General features: G+C 37.1%; 1 protein-coding gene across 4 annotated transcripts in view; it reads right to left on the bottom strand.

Annotated features, from left to right (window-relative positions):
* The window catches only part of GBE1 (1,4-alpha-glucan branching enzyme 1), a 293,313-nt gene that overhangs the window by 71,886 nt on the left and 200,055 nt on the right, over positions 1-21,372 (bottom strand). For all 4 annotated transcript variants that reach the window (XR_006103177.1, XR_006103178.1, XM_042461049.1 and 1 more), the window contains exons 7-8: positions 19,641-19,850; positions 82-197 (exon numbers count right to left, since the gene is read on the bottom strand). Coding sequence is in view for 2 of the 4 variants with exons in the window: in XM_042461049.1 (XP_042316983.1) it covers positions 82-197; positions 19,641-19,850 (326 nt within the window). In the remaining 2 variants the exon portion in view is untranslated. The remainder of the gene's footprint in view (positions 1-81; positions 198-19,640; positions 19,851-21,372) is intronic.

Here is a 21,372-nt window from a genome sequence, read left to right as displayed (position 1 = left end):
CAATTTAAAAAAAATAATCTAAAGTTGTTTCGGATGCACACTTGCATTAGATCATGCCACATGTACACAGACTGAACTTACCAATACCATGATGATGATATAGCATAGAAGATACACCATCAAATCGAAAGCCATCAAATGCATACTCTTCTATCCACCACCTTAAGTTGGAAAGAAGAAACCGCAAGACTTCCCAGCTGAAATATTAAACAACATTGCCAAATATTAAAGAATATAAACCTTCAACATTCCTACGTCTTGCATTCTTAGTATTTTTCTTTCATATGAGAATATGAGCATTACTTCTAATTTTATTTATTTATTACATTTATAGCAATTTTTCCTTCTAAAAGCTGAAAGCAGTATACATAATTGTTCTCCTATAATGCTTTCAGTTTGTAAGAACCCTGTGAGTTAGGTTCATAGCGGTGTCAGGACTTGAGCCTTACTCTCCAGAGTTATACACCAATATTCTTACCATTCTTTTTACCATTTCCATTCAAGTTGAATCATGAAAGCAGAAACACCTGAATAGTAAAATACAGCCAACACTTATGTCCATATTATGGACATAAGTAAAAAATGGACATAAATATAATCAACCAAAAGCAACAAGTATAAGCATTGTGACATTAGAGTCTTTGAATCACCTATCCTATAAGAATTCCATTTTAAGAAGTATAACTTTGAAGTGATTTCTGACTTACAAAATGAACCAATTACAGTCACCCCTCCTAATGTGCGGATTTCACATCTGCACCCTTCAATATATGTGGACCTCCGCTATTTGCAATGGCGTGCACACCCGGCACATGCACCCTTGCTGTGCGCACAGAGCATGCACCATTCAAGCCTATGGGGTTTGAATAAGTGCAAGCCTCTGTTTTTGTGGGGGGTCCAGAATAGATCCCCCATGAAAACGGAGGGCCAACTGTATATTTATTTATGTATTTATATAGCACTATCAATCTACATGGTGCTTTAAACCAGGTAAAACATTTATAATTACTTCAATATAAAATACTAATATAATATTATAATACATTATTTAAAATGTAATACTGTAGTAAAATACAATAGTAAACTACAATGCAAAAAAGCATCACATACAAATACAAAATAAAGAATCAGACTGATACACAATTATAGTAAAATAACAGCATTAATCTGAAATCCAAAAGTTTTAGAAAAAAAAGTTTTCAATTTGCATTTAAAAACAGCAAGAAAAGGAGCATTCCACAAGTTTATAGGGAGGGAATTTCAGGAATTGGGAGTGGCAAGAGAAAAAGGATAAAGTTGAGCTAAAGAGAAGGAAACTGTTGGCTAGGTAAAAAAACCAGTATTCCCAGAGCACAGATTTCTAACAGGCTGGTAATAAGAGATAAGGGCTGCAAGATAAGGAGAAGCTAGGTTACACAGGGCCTTAAATGTCAGAACAAATAGTTATACTGAATCCTAGATGGAATAGGTTGCCAATGAAGGGTTATCAAAAGTGGGGTAATATGATAATAATGATGAGCCAAAAGATACTCTTACTGGCAGAATTAAGAATGGAAACTAAAGGATCAAGAAGAGATAATGGAAGACTAGTCAAAAGAAGGTTACAGTAATTGTGATGGGAAATGACTAAAGCATGGACTAAAGTCTTGGTGGGGAAGCACAGAGGAAAGGTCTAATTTTAGTGATGTTATAAAGGAAGAATCAACATATCTTTGCTACAGCCTCAATATGAGGAACAAAAGACAAAGACGAGTCAAAGTCAAAGTCAAGACTCCAAGATTCCTGCACAGGATAGATGAGAACAATATTGACACTGATGGAAAACATACAATGTAATGAACGTTTTTTGGGGGGGAGGGAAATGAGTAGTTCTGTAGTTCAAGATGACGATAAAGCATTCATGCTGAAATATCGGAAAGACATGCTATGGTGCAATGTTCAATCTCTGAGAAAGTTTTGGAGTGGGGAGAGGAGAGATACGATTGAGTATCATTGGCATAAAGGTGATATTGAAAGCCATATGAACTGATAAGATTACTTAAAGATTGCCTGTAAAGAGAAAACAACAAATGGCCCAGAATGGAGCCTCAACCAAAAGGGGACAGATAGATAATGCACAACCACCAGCTACCACATGAAATGGCCAGCCTAAGAGATAAGATGAAAACCAGCTGAAAACCTAAAGTTGTGAAGTGGATCCAACAAAGATCATGATCAACTGTATCAAAGGTTGCAGAAAGATCAAGGATAATAAGGATGGAATATAGACCTACTAACTCGGCCTGAAGAGGTAATCTATTATTTTTGTGAGAGCTGTCTCTGTAGAACGTAAAGGGCAGAATCCAGACTGGAAATAGTCATAGAGGTACAGTGCTTCTCACTGTACTTTGCTTCTCACTAAGTCCTTTGGCTGAAATCTGGAAAACCTCCTTCAAAGTTCATTCTAAAATTTGCACACTACAACCAATTGTTGTCCCAATTAATGCAGGCCAACTGAATCAATTGTTGAATGGTAATACAAATCACCAGAAACAGATGAAAGTGAGACAGTCCATGTTGTCAGAGTCGACTTTAGTGCTAATATGTGTCAACAGATATGAAAAAACAAAAAACAAAATGATGGCCAACAGATTGTAAATGATCAATATACATCCCCATTCACAAAAAAGGAGACACAAAAGAATGCCGCAACTATAGCACTAATCTCCCATGCAAGCAAAATTATGCTCAAAATTCTGCAGCATAGACTCCAACCATACATGGCGAGAGAAATCCTAGAGATCCAAGGAAAGGAAGCTGCACTAAGGAAATAAGCATATGCTTTATAGACTATAGCAAAGCCTTTGATTGCATAGATTAGGAAATGCTATGGAATGCCTTTAAAGACATGGGAATGCCAACACATCTAACAGTCCTGATGATGAAGCTGTCCTCAGGGCAAGAGGCTACTGTCAGAAGAGAACACAACTGTTCAACATATATGCAGAACATATTATAAGAAAAGTAGGCTTGGACATAGAAGAAGGAGGAGTGAAAATAGGAGGAAGGAATATCAACATTTTAAGATACCTACCGTAGATGACATCATAACACTAACAAAAACCTCACAGACCTGGAAGAACAACTAAGAAAAATCAAAGAAGAAGGAGGCTTTATGTTGAACATAAAGAAAACAAAAATAATGACCACCGATCACCTTCAGAAGTTCATCCAAGATAAAGAAGAAATAGAAAAAGTAAAAGAATTCCCATACCTGGGATGAAACAGAGAGAGGAACGAAGACTGCAGTCAGGAAATCAAAAGAAGATTAAGAATGGGGAGAGTGGCTATAAAAGAACTGATAAAGATCCTAAAATGCCAACATATACAACTGAGCACAAAAGTTAGAATCATACAAACCTTTGTATTCCCTGTTACCATGTATGGATGTGAGAGCTGGACAGTTAAGAAAGAAGAAGAAAATTTATTCATTTGAGATGTGATGCTGGAGAAGAGAGCTAAGGATTCCATGGAGAGCCAAAAGGACAAACAAATGGACCCTAGAGCAGATGAAGCCAGGAATCTCCATGGAAGCCATGTATGACATAATTGAAGCTGCTGTACTTTGGACACATCATAAGAAGGTACAACTCATTGGAAAAAAGAATAATGCTAGGAAAGATGGAGGAATGTAGAAAGAGAGGAAGGCTGCATGCTAGATGGATGGACTCTATTATGGTCATGGGTATGACCTTTCAGAACTGAACAGAGCAGTGCAGGATAGGGAGTCTTGGAGATGTGTCATCCATAGGGTCGCCATGAGTCGAGATTGACTTCAGGATGGTTAGCAACAACAACAACAAAGTCAGTACATAAAGTAAACCCACTGATTTAGTGGAGCTACTCTAGTGGATTATACCAATTTGATTTAGTGTGCATTCTACAGATGCCTTTATACTTATTATTATTATTGATTTTGTTTCAAAAGTTAAGACTCTCAGTAGTGGCTTCATGGTGGAAACAGGTTGCTACCAAAAGAAAGAGGATTGCAAAACAATACTAGGATCTTTTTGGTGCAACTTTACAAAAATAAAGTAGAACTTAAAATTATTTGGTTAGCTGATTTCTTTTCTTTAAAAATGTTTGGAAGCGCTTTGAACAATGGGAGATAAGGTCTTGAGCTGTACCTACAAAGGCCTTCCTGCAGAAGCAAAGATATTATGTTTTCAGATACAAGAATTTTAAATCAAAGTCTACTGCCAAGGCTAACAGTGTCATGCACAGAACAGTTTCCAGTGCAAGCTGCACGTATTCCACTTAAACATTAGCAAGAACATATTTACTGGAATAGCTATTAAATAATGGGATAGACTGTCTCAGAAGGTAGTAGACGTTTCAAGTTTGGGGGTGCAGAAATTGGATAGGCATCTTTCAGGAATGTTTTAGTTCTACAGTGGGCCCTCAGTATCCACTGGGGTTTGGTTCCAGGACCCACCATGGATACCAAAATACTTGAATGCTCAAGTCCCATTATATACAATGGCATAGTAAAATAGTGTCCCTTATATAAAATGATGAACAACAAGGTTTGCTTTTTGAATCTGGTTGAATCCATGTTGGATGCAGAATCTGTGGATATGGCGCTATAACTATATATATTCCTGCATGGCAGGAGGTTGGACTCAGCCCCTGTGGTCCCTTACATCTCTAAAATTTATGTTACAATGAATAAACAGAAAGCAACATTTCTCACTTCTTTTAATAGAATTATTTCATTAAAACAGACCTTTTAAAAACTACAATTTCAAAGAAAACATGAGTGGTAGCCCAGATCTAAAATGGTGCCTCTTTCATCATCCAAAGCTCAGCATCAGACCTGAAAACAGGTTCTGGAGCTTATGACTGGTTAATTCCCTACACAAGTTTAAACTTTTAATTTACCAGTGTAAACCAAGTGATGGTTCAAAAATGCTAAGCAGAAGATCCTCTAAGAAAACATATTAAGTTGGAGGTGGGGAACCCGCTCATCTACAGTACTGCCACCTGTTCAGTTCTAGTAGCTGCAATTACCAAGTATGTTGTCAAAGGAAAGAAAGAAAAGAAAAAAAACAATGCAAAATTCCTACTCTGCAGCAATACATCCTGAATAATTTTGTAATTTAATATCAAAAGGGGTAAAAACGACTCATTCATCAGGGGTTTGGAAATTGCTGTGGGAACAGGAAGAATGTATTAGATGAAGAAAGTGGAAAGACCTTTATAATTCACACTGCAGTTATTAGTGCATGTCTCTGCTTTTAAATCTAAATAGACACAAATCATTTGTGGTTCAAATCATACATGTATATTAAAATGTAAAAAGCAACAATAATATAACAAATCACCAGTAAGAGGGGAAAATGTTCAAACTTTCTTAGCTAGCTGGATGTTACTTCTAATTGATTTATTTTAAAAAAACCATACAGGGATTAGGGACTTTAGCACTTTAGTTTGTAATTACCCCCCCCCTCCCCAACACACACACAACTTCTTCACATATGCCTATTTCAGAACTAGGGGGACAAGGTAACCTTCAGAACAAACACTGTTTTTGTAATGAGCATTTTACACTTCTTTTCTCTGAAAATCTAAGCCTCCAACAATCTTCAACACAGAACTATATTTATACTGCCACAGTTTAGTGAGAAAGTAGGAGGCTTATATTTCAGATGAACAATCCAATGCATTACAATTATTTCATTATTAACATACTTAAATTAGAGAAAACTATAATTAATCTTAGCCAGCTCAGATAAGAACATCATAAGAAATGTTGAGTTAGAGAGGAGGATGAAGCTCTGGGAATACTAATCTGAGGTCAGTGAAGAAATTAACTCCCTACTTCCCCGCCTTCACAAACAGAGACTTGTAGGGGGGAACAAAATGGAAATCTTAAGAGACTGAATATTAACTAATGTAATGGTGAAAAAACCCTCTTATATTCACTTGTAATATGCAACTGAAACAAGAAAACATTTATCAATATTTGTAATTTATGTAGCACTAGAACAGTACAAGCGTACAAGAGTAAAATAAAATAAAAATGGTTGGTTGTTTTTACATTCATATTTTACAGTAAATCCTTGCTTTAACATTTTCCAAATTTTTAAAAAAAATTAAAAATCTGAATATTCTTCATTCAGCAGCATGAGACCCATCATAAGGCAGCACTTGAACTATGCAATATTCAGAGGTCACATATTCCTATTGATGCAGTTTTAAAAGTTACAGTTTCACTGCCAAAGAAGGACGAGAAGTAATTTGTATTGACAACCAGTTAGCTGAGAAGCCAAGGACTGTTAGAGCTTTCACACTGTGGAAAGGAATTAATTACAACTAACTAGTTACTTTGAAGTTCTTAGTTAGAGATCAAATGCACCTGATGATACATGCAATTAAATGGGACTCTATGAGTAGAGAAAACAGCAGGAAAAGAAGAGACAAGGGCAATGAGGTGGGACATAAACTTTTCTATTACTTAAATATTCCATGGGAAATTCTCCTTTCTTGAAAAAAAAAATTGTTTCATTAAATGAATCAGTAATAATAAATGGCTGTCAATACACTAATAGACATGTCTGGCCGTTTCAAGGATACATTCTATATTGTTTACATGGATTTCCAAAAGGCTTTTGATTAAAAACTCACTAAATAAAAAAATCCTAAGCAAACTTAGCAGTAAGATATATACTATAGTCATGTCTAAGTCTAGAACTTTTAGTCAAAAAATTGACCCCAAAAAGATAGAACCATCTTTGAATAGAATGGTAGGAGGTAAGAAGTTAATCTCAGAAGCACCTAAAAGAAGCACCAACCCTTCTACTCTTTCCACCATGACACCACTTCTGGCTTTTTTGACTGTCTGGGCAGGAAAATGGCAGTGGTGAAAGCTCTTTGGCACTTCTCTTCAAAGGACTGTGAAAAGGAATCAGGATTTGGATAAGAAATTTGTGTATGAAGACTGTGCACTTTGTCCTTTATATCCTTTGTTACATGCCCCTAAATTTTATCCTCAGTGCATCCACAGGTCATGTCAAAATCCATAAATTTGTCCCCAAACCTGCCGTCAACTTATACATGAGGTCAACATATAGTCAGGTACATACAGTATTCTTCTTCTGGTTTGAAAACTGGTTGAACAAGAAACAGAGAAACAATAACTGGTTAATTCTCAGAGGAATGGATATAAGCAGTGGGATTTTATGGGGTCAGTATTCTGACTACTACTTTTTTCACTAGTTCATAAAAATGGCAGGGAATAGAGCATATAGTGATGCTGTCAAATTTGCTAGTGATACACAGAATTCTTTATGCTGCTGCCGAAAAGAAAAAAGATTATACAACATTTCAAGAAGACTCTTCAGACTTGGGAAGAAATGGGAATTACTGGATAGCTTCAAAAAAAAGCTATTAAGATGGCTCTCTTCCAGCAGGCCTTTCCAGAATAGTTTTCACCCAGCATGAAAGAACCCCCCGCATAGGCTGCATATTTTATATTAAGCCACTACTCGCCTGTTGTTATTGGATTTAATAGTTTATTTAATAGAGTGATTTTAATAGTAATATGTTTAATTCTTTTTTAAGGGGGGTATAATATATTGTGTTGTGTATAGGATATTTTTATACTGTAAGCTGCTCTGATTGCCTTATAGCAGAAGAGCAGGATATAAGTAAGTTTTATTATTTATATATTTTTAATTTCTTCAAAGGTGCATCTCCACTGCAGACATAATGCAGTTTGACACCATTCTGGGCCAGAAGAGATGGCCGAAATATGCCCACTTCAGGGCATCATTGGCATGTGATGTTTAGATACCATACTTTGTGATGATGTCTTGAAGCTGGGTGGCCCCCACACATGGGCAGCTTAAAGATACTCTGGTGGCATGGCGTTTATATGCTACATGCCAGCAGACAGTTTGAAGCGGGGCGGCAAAAACTGCCTTTATGCTGGCCGAACAAGCAGTGGATCTTTTGAGCTCCTTTTCCAGCTGGATTGAAGGTGGATTGGGGATGCAGCATGTGGTTTTCAAGGCTCCAATCCATCTTCAAAAGAAGTGGCATCAAACTGGCTCTTCAGGGCCATCTGTTTTGACCCTTTAACTCCCATGACTGCATTCTACAGAATTCTGGAATTTGTAGTTTTGTGAGGTAACAGCACTCTTCAGTAGAAAAGGCTAAAGGCCTTGTAACATTACAGATCCTAAGATTCCATAGGATGATGCTACGACCTGAAGTGGTATCATGAAGTGGTATTATTTCTATGTGTAGATGCATCTCAAGAAAGCAGTTTTGTAGAATATAGCTTGATGGATAGAAATATAGCTTGATGCATGGAAAAAGAAAGATTCTAATGAAAATAATTTCTACATAAAGGTTTGGATAACTTGAATTAAAGATTTAAACCTCATTAAATGTGCTTTATTTACCCCCTTCCCACCAAATATTTTAGTGCAAATGCTCATAAGCTGCAAGAACATTTTAAAAATTTGTAGCAGATATAAGTTAAATAAACATGCTAAAGAAGGCAGCATCCACACCAAAAAAATAATCTGGTCTGATACCACTTTAATGGCCATGCTCCATGCCATGGAATTCTAAGGACTGTAGTTGGCTCATGGGAGTTTTAAGGGTTTTATAGCAAGACAGGCTATAAGCACGGCAAACCAATGTCACATGTCATGTTTTGTCAGACATCCAGGGCAGCGTCTACACTGCAGAAATAATCCAGTTTGACTCCACTTTAACTGCCATGGCTCAGTGCTAGGGAATTCCTGATAGGGGAGTTTTGTGGGACAAAATTAAGCCTTCTCTGTCAGAGAGAGCTTGGGTGCCCCAACAAACTACAGTTCCCAGAATTCCATAGCATGGAGCCATGACCATTAAAGTGTTATCAAACTAGATTATTTCTGCAGTGTGGATTCAATTTCAAATCATGCTTTTTACAGTTTACGGGTTACAGGGGTAACTCTGTAGTCCTCCAAATATTCTTGGAATGCAACTGGCAGGAACTCAAACATCTAAAGTATTGCACAATTCCACTGGAACGGTCCAGAAAACCCACATCACTGAAAAAGGGAAACCAGTGATAAAGGCACCAACAACTACATACTATTGGGTTTTTGACATTTGGGAATAAGGGTTAACGGTTAATGTAAAGAGTTTACATAAAATACAAGTTCACGGCTGCAACCTAAAAGGAGAAAGACAGGTAGCACTGCTCAGATAGACAAGAGGTAACTGGAGACAAAAGCCCATCAGTACAAGACAGGAAAACCTGGAGGACACAGAGAAGTGAGGACAAAAACATTATGCTAATTTAGATAACTAAAGAGCAGAGTCTGAATGGAACAATTAGGTGAAATTTGGTGGAGGAATTCTGGATAGAGGCAAAGCAGAGGGAGTTAAAGCAGGAGACACAGTCAAGGAAAGATATTAGATGTACCTCTCTATCAAGAGATCCCTGAAGCTTGGTAAATGTTGAAACCAAGGCCATACTTTTGATCTTGGAAAATCAAGAACACAAATACATCAAGTGGCAAAAAGTACAGTTACCAAACAGGTTGGTTGCCTTTCTGTGCGCAAGCTCAGGTTATAGAAAAGAGGTGGAAATCTGTGGTGTTCGAGATATTTACGGCCTGCATCTCCAATAACCTTTAACCACTGGTAATATAGGGTTAGGGCTTATAGGGAGTTGTAGGACAAAAACATCTGAAAGACCACAGTGCCCAGCTCTCTTTTAGAAGCTGATCAACTTTTCCAATAGACCAAATTTGGGTTTCTGCCTCTTTACATGTTTATGAGATGTTCCAGCTCTGTCACTTTATAGATACAGTTGTCCCTCCATATTTGCTAGGGTTAGGGGAACAAGACCTCCGTGAACATGGAAAAACTGCAAATAACAAAAACACCATGTTTTTACCTGAAGGACACCTCTCTAGGAATCTCTAGGTCCTCCAGTGCAACTCTGTGGTCAATGTCCAACATACACTGACCATAGAATGGCACTGGAGTAGCTACAAATGGTCTTTCAGTGCAACTTTTAGTTAAAGTTGACCACAGAGTTGCACTGGAGGACCTAGACAGTCCTAGAGAGAACATATTAATGAAATCCGTGAATAATCAAATCCACAAATATCAAAGCTGCAAATATGGAGGGATGACTGTAATTGTGTTTTGAGCCCATCTCATACTGTTAAGGTAACATTACAATTAACTCAAGCCCTGCAAATGAAATTGGTGGAGAGTGTGGCAGGGCATTCAGCTGAATGGGTAAAACACACATGTGCCATTGAACTGGCTAGAAATTATAACATTTGCTTCCTCAGTATCACTTTTTGAGTATCTTTAATTTTTCTTAAATAGATTGAAGTTGCATAGTCTCTCTCTCTCTCTCTTTCAAAATCCTTATGAAATCTTTAAGAGTTCAAAATTTCTTCCAATTCTCCTAACATAGTTCTATTTTTTTCTCTATCTAATGATGGAATAAACAACCATATTCAGTGAAAAAAGAGGTGGGGAAAAAGATGAACAAGATCCCTTGGAGAGATATGCAGCTGACTATAACCCATATCTTTCACCTCTTCTGGGAGCAGGTGTATCTGCAGTGAAGCTAGTAAACCTGGTGCCAAATGTATCATGAAGACCTGGGGAATTACAATCCAGAAGGTAACCTGAAATAACGTATTTCAAATTGCAAGACAGTCAAAGTAAAAATACACACAAACACATAAAGCCTTTCCAGAAATCATTAATTTTAAGTCGGATTCCTGATTTACTAAATTCTATCCTCACTAAAATTGGAAATCTCCAGATACTAATTTGGATTCCTACACTGTGGTGCAGCCACGCATCAAATATAAATGAAGGGCTCTGCTTTTCAAGTGAGGTTTTGTTCTTTTGTGGATATTAAAAATGAAATACATTTAGTGGAAGTTAAAAAGATCTATTGACTTGAGAGAAAGTCTTCTGAACAGCTTGGTGAGATGGTATATCTTTATAATGATTTAAGATTGATTCAGCAATACATAGAAGGTGAACAGAATAAGAAAGTAGCCTAGCCCAGAGGTTTTCCTTTTGGAAAGGAGAGAATTTGTCCAGTGTTTGAATGCTATGTCAAAAGTGGCTCAGACACTTAGCTTTTGTTAACAAAAACAAAGTGATCTCTTTTTATGTAATGTTTGCACCAATAAAACTAAACAAACCTCCCACTGAAACATCCAATGATGAAGATATTTAACTATAGCTAACAATTCACATAAGATTAGCTGCATTTATTTGAAAAAGTGAGATCTCAGTTATGCTTATTAAATCACAATGAATGTTGACATGTCAAAAAGGAGGATAAACAGGCATTACCCTACCACTGATAAACTGGAAAGTTCAGCCAGCATGCTCTAAAGCATGCCTAGCTGGATGAGTACAGAAGTTTTCTTAGCTCCAGAAATGGTTTCCTAAAATCTGAAAATTTACAACTGTGATTGGTACCATTGGTAAGGGCTCAAAAATGCATATCTGAAACTTAAAAGGAATTACTTATTAAAATATAGTGTTTGTATGCACAACAGTTTTACATACACTGTCTGCAAAAAATCAGAGAACCATCTATATATCAAGTAACCATACTTACTTCTCATTCAGTGCTGCAATACTTCTACATGCCTCTCAAGATGGCTAGTTAGAATCTAGGTGCAGTGATATGTCACAGGACAAAAAGAGAGCAAAAAAGACTGTGCCAGCTGAGTATGAATCTAGAAATAAAAAAGATGTAGCCCTCTCCCCTATACACTGTAACATTTAAAACTAAAAAAAAAAGGTGACATTGGACCCTCGTTTTTATCATCTGTTTGTATCATCATACAGCACCCAGAGAAGTCTTGTGAGCAAAATCGTACATTGCCATTTGCACTTTTCCAAATTTTGTAATGCAATGTTTTGTTCACAAGTTTATGCCAAAGAGGGGAGAGGGAACAAAAACTGAATTAGAAGAAATATTATACAAAATACATACTGTTATGAACAGTACCTACAAAAATGTGTTAGACAAGAATATGTAACAATATACTTACCCTGGAAGAAATGTGCTGCCTGAAAAATGGTGTGGAAATGAACAAAACAAACTCAAGTCTGGTAAACAATGGAGTGAAACTAAGGAATTTATCACATGAGGCTAGAGAAGTGAAATTTTTAACAGTATAAAAACATCTTTGGCTATTAGTTTTATAGTAGAACCACAGATTTGGAAGAGACCACAAGGGTCATCCAGCTCAACTTCATGCCATGCAGGAAGACACAATCAAAACACTCCCTATAGATGGCCATCCAACCTCTGTTTAAAAACCACCAATGAAGAAGATACCACCACACTGTGAGGCAGCACGTTGCCCTGTGAAACAGCTCTTAATGCCAGAAGGTTCTTCCTAATGTTTTGGTGGAATCTTTTTTCTTGTAGCTTAAATCCAATGCCCTGTGCCCCAGTCTCTGGAGCAGCAGAAAACAAGTTTGTTCCGTCGTCAATATGATATCCCTTCAAATATTTAAACATGGCTATTTTGTCACCTCTTAACCTTTTCTTCCCTAGGCTAAACATATGCAGCTCCCTAGCCCCTCTTCATTCAGCATGGTTTCCAGACATGATGTTGTGTCCATCCTGCTGCTGCTCTGCATTCCATTCATTACTGTTGTGTACCTTTTCATTGGGCAAAACTCACCAATATGTTCTCAATCTCGCTTCTATTCCATTACAGCATTTATATGATTTATATGATCCCTTCTGCTACAGTTTCGCTTTACAGGCAGACATGTGGTGTGAGAGGGCTCCCCTCCCCATTTCCCCCTCCCCTCCTAACAGCTGTGGAATCTAACACCTTCCCAATAGTTGGCACCTACAATCGCCCTCCCGCCTTTTTTTTTTGGCCTGGAAGGTGGTGTTTGGCAGTGTGCAAAAGAGCACCATGCATTGTCAAAGCACTATCTTGGGTAAAAGATGTGATAAGAGATTAGATGCCAAACTGGTATGCTTCCATTCTTAAACTAGCATGATTGTGGCAGGGCAGCAAGCAAGTAAGTCCTAAAAGTGAGTGAACTGACCATCAATCTAGTTTAATTTGGCTCATTTAAAGAAGACCTGCCTGTGCATTTGTATATAATGGAATGAAAAACAAAAACACCCTTTCTGTTTTTCTCAACCTCTGTAGGAAAATACTAAAAGGCAATTCTAGTTGGTATCATAAAACAGTAAGGAAATAAAATAAAGGTTCTTCCAATAAGGTATGCACTGTGCACATATTACTATAAATTATTGAACAACAGAACAAGCCACAGTCAGTCTGCCTGGGATTATATCTCAACAAAAAAAATCTCCTATGTAGATTTTCCTTCCTATACAGATCTTCTGGGATTTAATTAAGAGAAAGAAGTATATTCTTTGAAAACAGCAGTCCAGAGATTTCAGAGTTATGTCTACCTCAAGACTGTTTTGAAATTTTTGCTTCTTTTACTTATGAGAATTAAATTGTAACATAGCTACTGAAAAACACCGTTGTTTTAAAGATCTAGATGTCTTATTCTACATTTTTACTGAAAAAACTACTGCTTCTCTTAGAGAGGAAGTAAATAAATGTATAGCCCTTTTTAAATCTAGAGCATCTTATAATCATGCTGGACATCTACAGTGCTTTATTACTTAGTCTTGTACAACATAGGGAAAAGTGTACCAATACTACATTGGATAGCTGACCATTTCTAAATATAATTCACTCATGCTCCTGTACCCCAGTGGTTTAAAATCATGTCAGGTTCTACATTCAGTTTTATCTGTGGACATGGCATGTGAAAAAGCCTGTGTTAATTTCAGAAGAGCAAGAAGATCCAATCTCATCATTCAGCTTCTACCAGTGAGAGTTCCTGTGTCAGTAGGGTGACAAATCCACTCTGCTTTTAATCTAAACTCTACAAGAGACATTCAAGGCAACTAAAATAGGTTTGAGAAGCTTAGAACAACCTAAATCTGGAATATGTTTATTTTCTCACTAACAGGAGACATCAACTGACCACAGAAAGAACTAATAGCATTCCATAAATCAGGGTTATCTGGCCTGGATTCATCAATGTGCTACATTTTTTCAGCTGTAAAAAAAGCAAAAAAGAGGTACTTCTTTTATATTTTTTCTGAATTTAAGTGATCAACTGGGATCATTATTAACACTAAAGTTTTATTTTCTGCTATGACAAAGGTATAATTAGCTTGAAGAAAAAAATGATTGGGATCTGAAAGGACATGCAATGGATGTACCAATGACAAGTGAAGTGTTCTGTACACCGATTTGCTGTGTTACCCCATGCTCATCTGCTGCATCTCCTAAATTGACATTTTGTGACTGACTGATATAAATACATTCATATGAACCTGAAGCATTATATCCCTGTTATAATGGCATATATGTATTGCATATAGCATCATCAGGAGCCAGCCTGAAGATAGAGCGCCCTCCCTCCATAACTGTCATCTTTCAGCCAGTGAGGGGGAGAATAGGCTGGCCCAGCTCCATCAGGGCTAGGCTGAAGAAGAAGAGCCCTCCCTCCGGTCCATCTGCCTTGGTCCAGGCCTCAGAGGGAGAGAAGAATGCTGGACCTGATCTCCTCCCCTTCTCACCATTCCCTTCTCCTTTTGTATCAAGTCTTTTTAGATTGTAAGCCTGAGGGCAGGAAACCGTCTATTATCCCCTCTGTTGTAAACCTCTTGGATTCCCAGTGATTGGGCGGTATATAAATAAAACCTATTATTATTATTAAATGGGCAGAAAGGACAAGATAATTCTCTCCCCAATTTATTCTCTTTCTCTCTCCCTTTCCCCACTTTGCTGAAAACCAAAAACTGGTCCTCCTGGATCTGTCTGAAAGGTATTTTTCTCCAGTTCTTATCAGTGACCCTTTAATATGCTTTATAGTATAGCAATAAAAATGTAGGAAAACTAACCATTACTTTCAGTACCCCTCACAAGTATCTCTGAACATGGCTTAATTACCATACAATCTTGGTTTTTTTAAGCTACATTTTAAAAAAAATTCACACAGCTGTGTTTGATTGTAGATAATAAAGGAAACTGGATCCTTCAAGGGAAATTATATGTTACTGCAAAATATTCTAATTAAAGGAGCATCTGTGGCTTAAAGTTTCCTATTCTGACATATCATTTTAAACTTAAAAGAAGAGGAGAAAGTTTCATCCAGCAAGAATATTTATTAAAAATTAAAATAGTTCTTCTGTAGTAGTTTTACTGCATATATTTACATATATTATAAACCATATGTGTGGGGCTAGATTTCAGTAAAATATTGAAGATGACAGTACATGACATTTCCTGTCCTTTCCACAATTACAGTTTGGGGCCATGCTATCTTTGAAAAAGTGAATCTCCTTATATGAGCCTGCCTACATTTTAAGATCTTGAGACAAGGGCTTTCTCTCAGTTCCACCAGTGTCTGGTGAAGACATGGGAGAGCAGCCTTCTATCTATCCTCCCAGAATGTAGAATTCCCTGCTCAGCGCAGAAGGAGTGGGTTGGCCCACTCTGTTCTTTCCTCCAGCAGATAAATATATTTTTATTTAGGCAGGCCTTTGGCTGTAAGCAGACTGTTGCAGAAGGGTCTTTTAACAGAGTGCTGGATTTTTTTTAAAAAAATATCTTCATGAATATGTTTATATGTTTTGAATTGTTCTAAATCAGTGTTTTTAATGGGCTTTTCTATTTGACTGTTTTTTAAAAAAACATTTTGTATTACATTGTTTTAAATCTGCATTTTATAGTTAGCCTATGCTATAAGCTGCCTGGGTCCCATATTGGGAAAATTTAAGATATAAATTAAATAAATATATAGTAGTCCCTCCACACTGATGTTAGAGATGCTGGACCCGCATGAATGTGAATAAACCTCAAATAAAATAACACTATTCTTTTTACCTAGAAGAACACCTGTCTAGGAATCTCCAGGTCCTCTAGTGCAACTCTGTGCTCAATATCTGCTAGAGGTTCATCACAGAATCGTGCTGGAGGACCTATAAATGCCTAGAGAAGTGTTTTCTTTAGGAACTTCTAGGTTCTCCAGCACAACTCTATGGTAAACTTCTGGCAAAGTTGTGCTGGAGGACCTAGAGTTTCCTAAGAGAACATCTTAATCAAGATCGCAAATAATCAACTCCACAAAGTCAAAGCCACAAATGTGGAGGGACAACTGTATAGTTACTCTGTTTTTTGTAATCAAACATACCACCTGATTCAAAGAAATGGTGCAAAAGTAAAGCTATTCTTACTTGATTTTGTACAGTTCTTTGTGATTCACCCTGTATAAAGCTTTAAGAGACATATGGTTGCTTGTTCTCATCTCTATGCATTACTTCTCCTATATCCTTCTAACAAATTAATAGAAAACCAAACATACCATGTGTCCATTGGCCTCTGAAAACAAGTTTACAAGATACCTAATTTAGATACCTTTATTTTATTTTGGCTATGTTTAAAAATAAATAGCTGAAGCCAAACTTAAAAATCAGAGGTGGGAGAGTTTTTCAAGTCTCCATAAATAAATAAATAAAGTGAAATAAAGTGTTTACACACACTCACACTAAGAGCGAGAGAGAGAAAGAGAAAGAGAGAGAGAGAGAATTTACATGATAATAGAATATAGTTGTGACAGCCATTGTTTTGATGATAATATGAATATCTGACACTTTGTAATCTTAAAATGACATGATTTTATATGACAGTAATAAATGGACACTATATCCCCTGAGAAAGCCTACCTGCAATCAATTTGAACTGCCACAGGATGCATCCTTCCTGCATTAATGCAGCTTTTAAAAGTGTGACTTAATTGACTGAAAATGTCCATGAAAAACTTTGAATAAATTGAATTAGGATAAGATTTTATGTATGGGCAGGCATACATATCTGCAAATGCACACTTTATTTCACCCCAAGTTGTCATCAATAAAAAAGAAAGGAATGTGTTAAGGGGGGGGGGGACTCCTGAACCTAGTTCAATGAAATATGTACAATGAGTATAGAATGCTTACTAATAGCAATAGTGTGGACAGAGAATCAGGTAGCAACACACAGAAATACTGTCAAGGAGGTAATAGGTGATTGATATACAATGGGTTTCCTGGATACATTCTAGTTAATATTGTTCACAGATATAAATAAGGACCATAAAGATGTTCAGATGTTCAGTGGGGACCAGTAAAGATCTTCTGGGATGTAATGACTGCCTGCTTGTGGGACAGGGAAGTCTCCATGTTTCCTAAAGAAAATGACTTTATATCTTTTAAACACAGAAAGGATAGGATTCAGATAGTAACCAACATTAGTAATTGAGATAAAGTGAAGGGATATAAAGAATATTCACATTTTTCCTTTCCTGAGTAAGGTATGTTTTTTCAACATGTCAAGATACTGCGCTGAAAAATCTGTCAAATGTAGAATTTTTTCCCAATACAGTTATGGTTAGACTAAAGCCTCAAACAGATGGGCCAAACAAAGCAGCTTCTGGACACTCTGGGGGCATGGCATTTGGATGATGCATGTCTCCAAAGTGGTTGGAAGCTGTACGGAGAGTGTGCCAAACCAGAAAAAGCCAGCACAAAAAGGAACAGCGAAAAGCCGCTCCTGCCACTGTTCCAGTTGGGACTGCAGCAGCTCGCTTTGAGAGTGGACCTTTTGGCAAGTCTGATAGACAGCTAAGATAGGGATTTAGATCTGGATCTAGAAACACTCCTTTAAAGTTCATAGATTTGAAGTTCTTGCCTTTGTCACCTAATAAAGTTGCATTTATGCCCAGGAATGATTCTAGCTCAGTTTACTGGTTGTGTCCTTTCATTTATACATTTTGTTGCTGTTATTTGAAAAATAAAAATCCTAGCCTTTCAAATACATACCTTAATTTGTGTTTGGAACCTTTAAGTGATCCAGATTAGTACAGCTGGAGTCAAGATAATTCCTTGCTCTAGTATTATATGAACTATTCACACATTTTTGCTCCACTGAAGAGTTTTGCTACAGCTTCCTTTAATGCAATTAGGATTCCCTTTCCTCAAGGAGGCACTGATAATGTCATGCCCAGCCTGGAGGAGAACTCGGGGGATGACTCAGAGGATGAGCAAGAGCCCTGGGACCTGAACCTGTAATTGGGGAGCCTGAGGCTGGCCCTAGCTGTGCTGAAGCAGAGTCTGTGGACCCTCCAGAGGTTCAGCAGCCAAGACTGACTGGGGCCAATGCTGTGGACATAGAGGAGGATCTAGGAAGTGTGCCTATCTTCAGGAAGCGTCGAAACTGGCACAAAATGAAGTTCCTCTAACTCCCATGGTGCTCAGAAACTGCCTTGCTTGAGTTAGGGAAGGGCACTGTGCCACCAGCCAGTGAATGGCTTCTACAATATAGCCAAAATTGCATACCTCAGGTTATGCCAGTTTATGTTACATTCTTCCAGGTATGCCATCTGATGTCATAAACAGGATTCCACACAAACTAGGCTGTTTTACTGAATATATTACTTCCAATTTTGTTTTATCTACTAGTTTCCACTCCATTTGTAGGCGCAATTATGTATTCAGTCTTACCTTAAAAACCATATATAGTTCGGGGACAGGATATCTGATAGGAGGAAAGCCAACTCATACCAGATCTTACCTACCTGCTGTGTATACAAAATCTGTAGACATTAGTTGTACTAAACTGTGGAGCCAGATGGTTGAAATCCCTCCTCAGAGATTGGCTCCCTTCTTTTTAAGATTCAAGACTGATGCTATGGCTATTTCATTCAACTTAATTGATGTGATTCTCTAACTGCCTTGCCTTTAAATCTACTTTAAACTTCTTTTATAAGTATTCTTATAATTCTATTTATTCTTTTAATGTGTTTTAGTAATGTTGTGAGACATTCTGATATTACTTTATAATAAAAAGAATTACTTAGAAAGAAAAGTGACCTAGAAATTCTAACAAGAAAACATTCTTCTACGTTGATTCATTCAAGTTATGAATGTGAACGGACACTATGACAGTTGCTCCTTGTTCCATAGCAAATCACACTAACTAAACTATTTCTAGTTTCTAAGACACTAGACACTCTTTTAACACTATGACAATTATTTAACAAAACTGTCAATAGCCTTCCAGTAAGATAACAAGGTAATTTTATCAGGGTGTCTTTTAACAGTTGGTCTTGACAACCTCAAATATACACCTGTGTTTGGGTGTTTAGGCTACCTGTTTTAGTAACACTTCAACAGAACTTGTGTCACATATTTCATTCATTACACTGTCCTCTGTATTAATAATTGAAATAGTGTAAAGACATCCTATAACTGTTATGTCAGAAAATACAGCTGTCCTAAAATGAATATTTCTAAAATGCATATTAGAGTAAGAATGGAATTCAGAAAAAATTTTTTTTGAATATAACTAAATTATGTCCATACTTTCAAGAAACACAAGTACACAAGAATCAGAAGCACATAGAAGGTTTAAAAAATACAGATGAAACTATCTTAAATTATAGTGATTTCTTATGCATGCATATTTAGCACTGGGGGAAAAAACTGTTTTCATGTTGCTTATACCTACTTTGCATAGTCAAAGAGTCGACTATCCCAGAGTGCATGTATTCCTCTAGGACCGGAGTGGAAAAACGCATTGTCTGTACCATCAAAGTGATTAAGTCCATCTTCAGAATTTTTAGATGCATGACTATGTACAACATCCAACAAGACGGTAATTCCCATAGAGTGAGCAACATCTATAAGTTCCTTCAAGTCATCAGGAGGTCCGTAACGGCTAAAAAGCATATTCATTGAAAAATAATAAAAAATAATAATAAAAAAGAGAATTAACTTTTTGACACTATAAAAGTATTTATACACGCTGCCTTTTTTTTCAAAACCTGGGACTCACAGTGGAAAATAAATAAATATATAACTAATGTATTTATATGTCCTGAGGTTTATGGAAAAGATTTCTTTCCCTGTGTTGGCACATTGAACATGACTGAGTCTGAGAACTGAGCAAATCAGGGTGAAAATCCAAACTGATTGGTAATCATTAAACAATTTAACTACTTTCTGCCTCAGGTATACAGAAATGAAAGTCAATCTATTTCATATGGATGCTGTGGGCACATATGAGATAAAGACTGTGAGGCCCTGCATACAGAATAATACTACTACTACTACTACTAATAATAATAATAATTTATTTGTATCCCGCCTCTCCCTGTATTGCATCGAGGCAGGTAACAACAAACAAAAGAATAATGAAAATACAATACAGCAAGTGACAAGTAAAAACATAACAAGACATATCAAATCCTAGAAATACCTTAGAAATGAAAGACCAAAAATTTAATTCACATCACTTCTCAGTAATTTCTGAAGAAAATTATATATTAGTTCACATTCAAACTGGCTTTCAGTGGACAGTAGGAAACCTATACTAACAGCAGACTAGTCTGACCCAACTTCAAATACATCTTTAAGATGGAAAAAGATACCCTTGATGACAATTCAATGGAAACATCTGGTTAGATATGCAGTGTCTGCTCACCTACTGTGATACCTGCAAGCAATGCACAAGGTTATAGTGCATTATTCTAGCGCAGTACTGCAGTGCACACAGCCTTTGCAACCAACTCCCTTCACACAGTGAAATTCTTTGTTTTAAGTTTCTACTTCACAGGTGGACAACCTGTGGCTCTCTACATGCTGCTGGATGATATGAGCAGAAAAGAACAACTTGCCTCAATCATTTTACTCTGTGCTCTCTCACGTGATGCAATAAAGTAGAGAAATAGATTATGACATGCCCACCACTTCTGGCAGTAAATCCACAGGAGCATGGATTCACTGCCTATATTCTATAATGTCCTGAAAAGGGACCAAATGGACAGACAGACAGACAGACAGACAGTGTGTGTGTGTGTGTGTGTGTGTGAGAGAGAGAGAGAGAGAGAGAAAGAATGTGATTTCCCCAAGGTCATCCAATGGGTTTCTTGGCCTAGCAATGTGTGTTTGTAGTTTGTCCCAGCATGGCATAGTGGTTTGAGCATGACTGGACACCAGAGTTCACTAGGCCATAAAACCCATTGGGTGACCTTGAGGAAGTCACACGTTCTCAGCCTCAGAGGAAGGCAATGGCAAAACGTGCTCTGGAGTAATCTTACCTAGAAAACTCCATCACAAGTTCATCTTAGGGTTGTCCTAAGTTGGAAACATCTTGAAGGCACAAAACAGTAAAGTGTGTGTACACACACAGAGAGAATCTCTCTCTCTCTCTCTGTCTCTCTGTGTGTGTGTGTGTGAAT

Source organism: Sceloporus undulatus, chromosome 3 (genome assembly GCF_019175285.1).
Source record: "Sceloporus undulatus isolate JIND9_A2432 ecotype Alabama chromosome 3, SceUnd_v1.1, whole genome shotgun sequence".
Taxonomy (NCBI): Eukaryota; Metazoa; Chordata; class Lepidosauria; order Squamata; family Phrynosomatidae; genus Sceloporus; species Sceloporus undulatus.
This window is presented reverse-complemented; position numbering and strand designations above follow the sequence as displayed.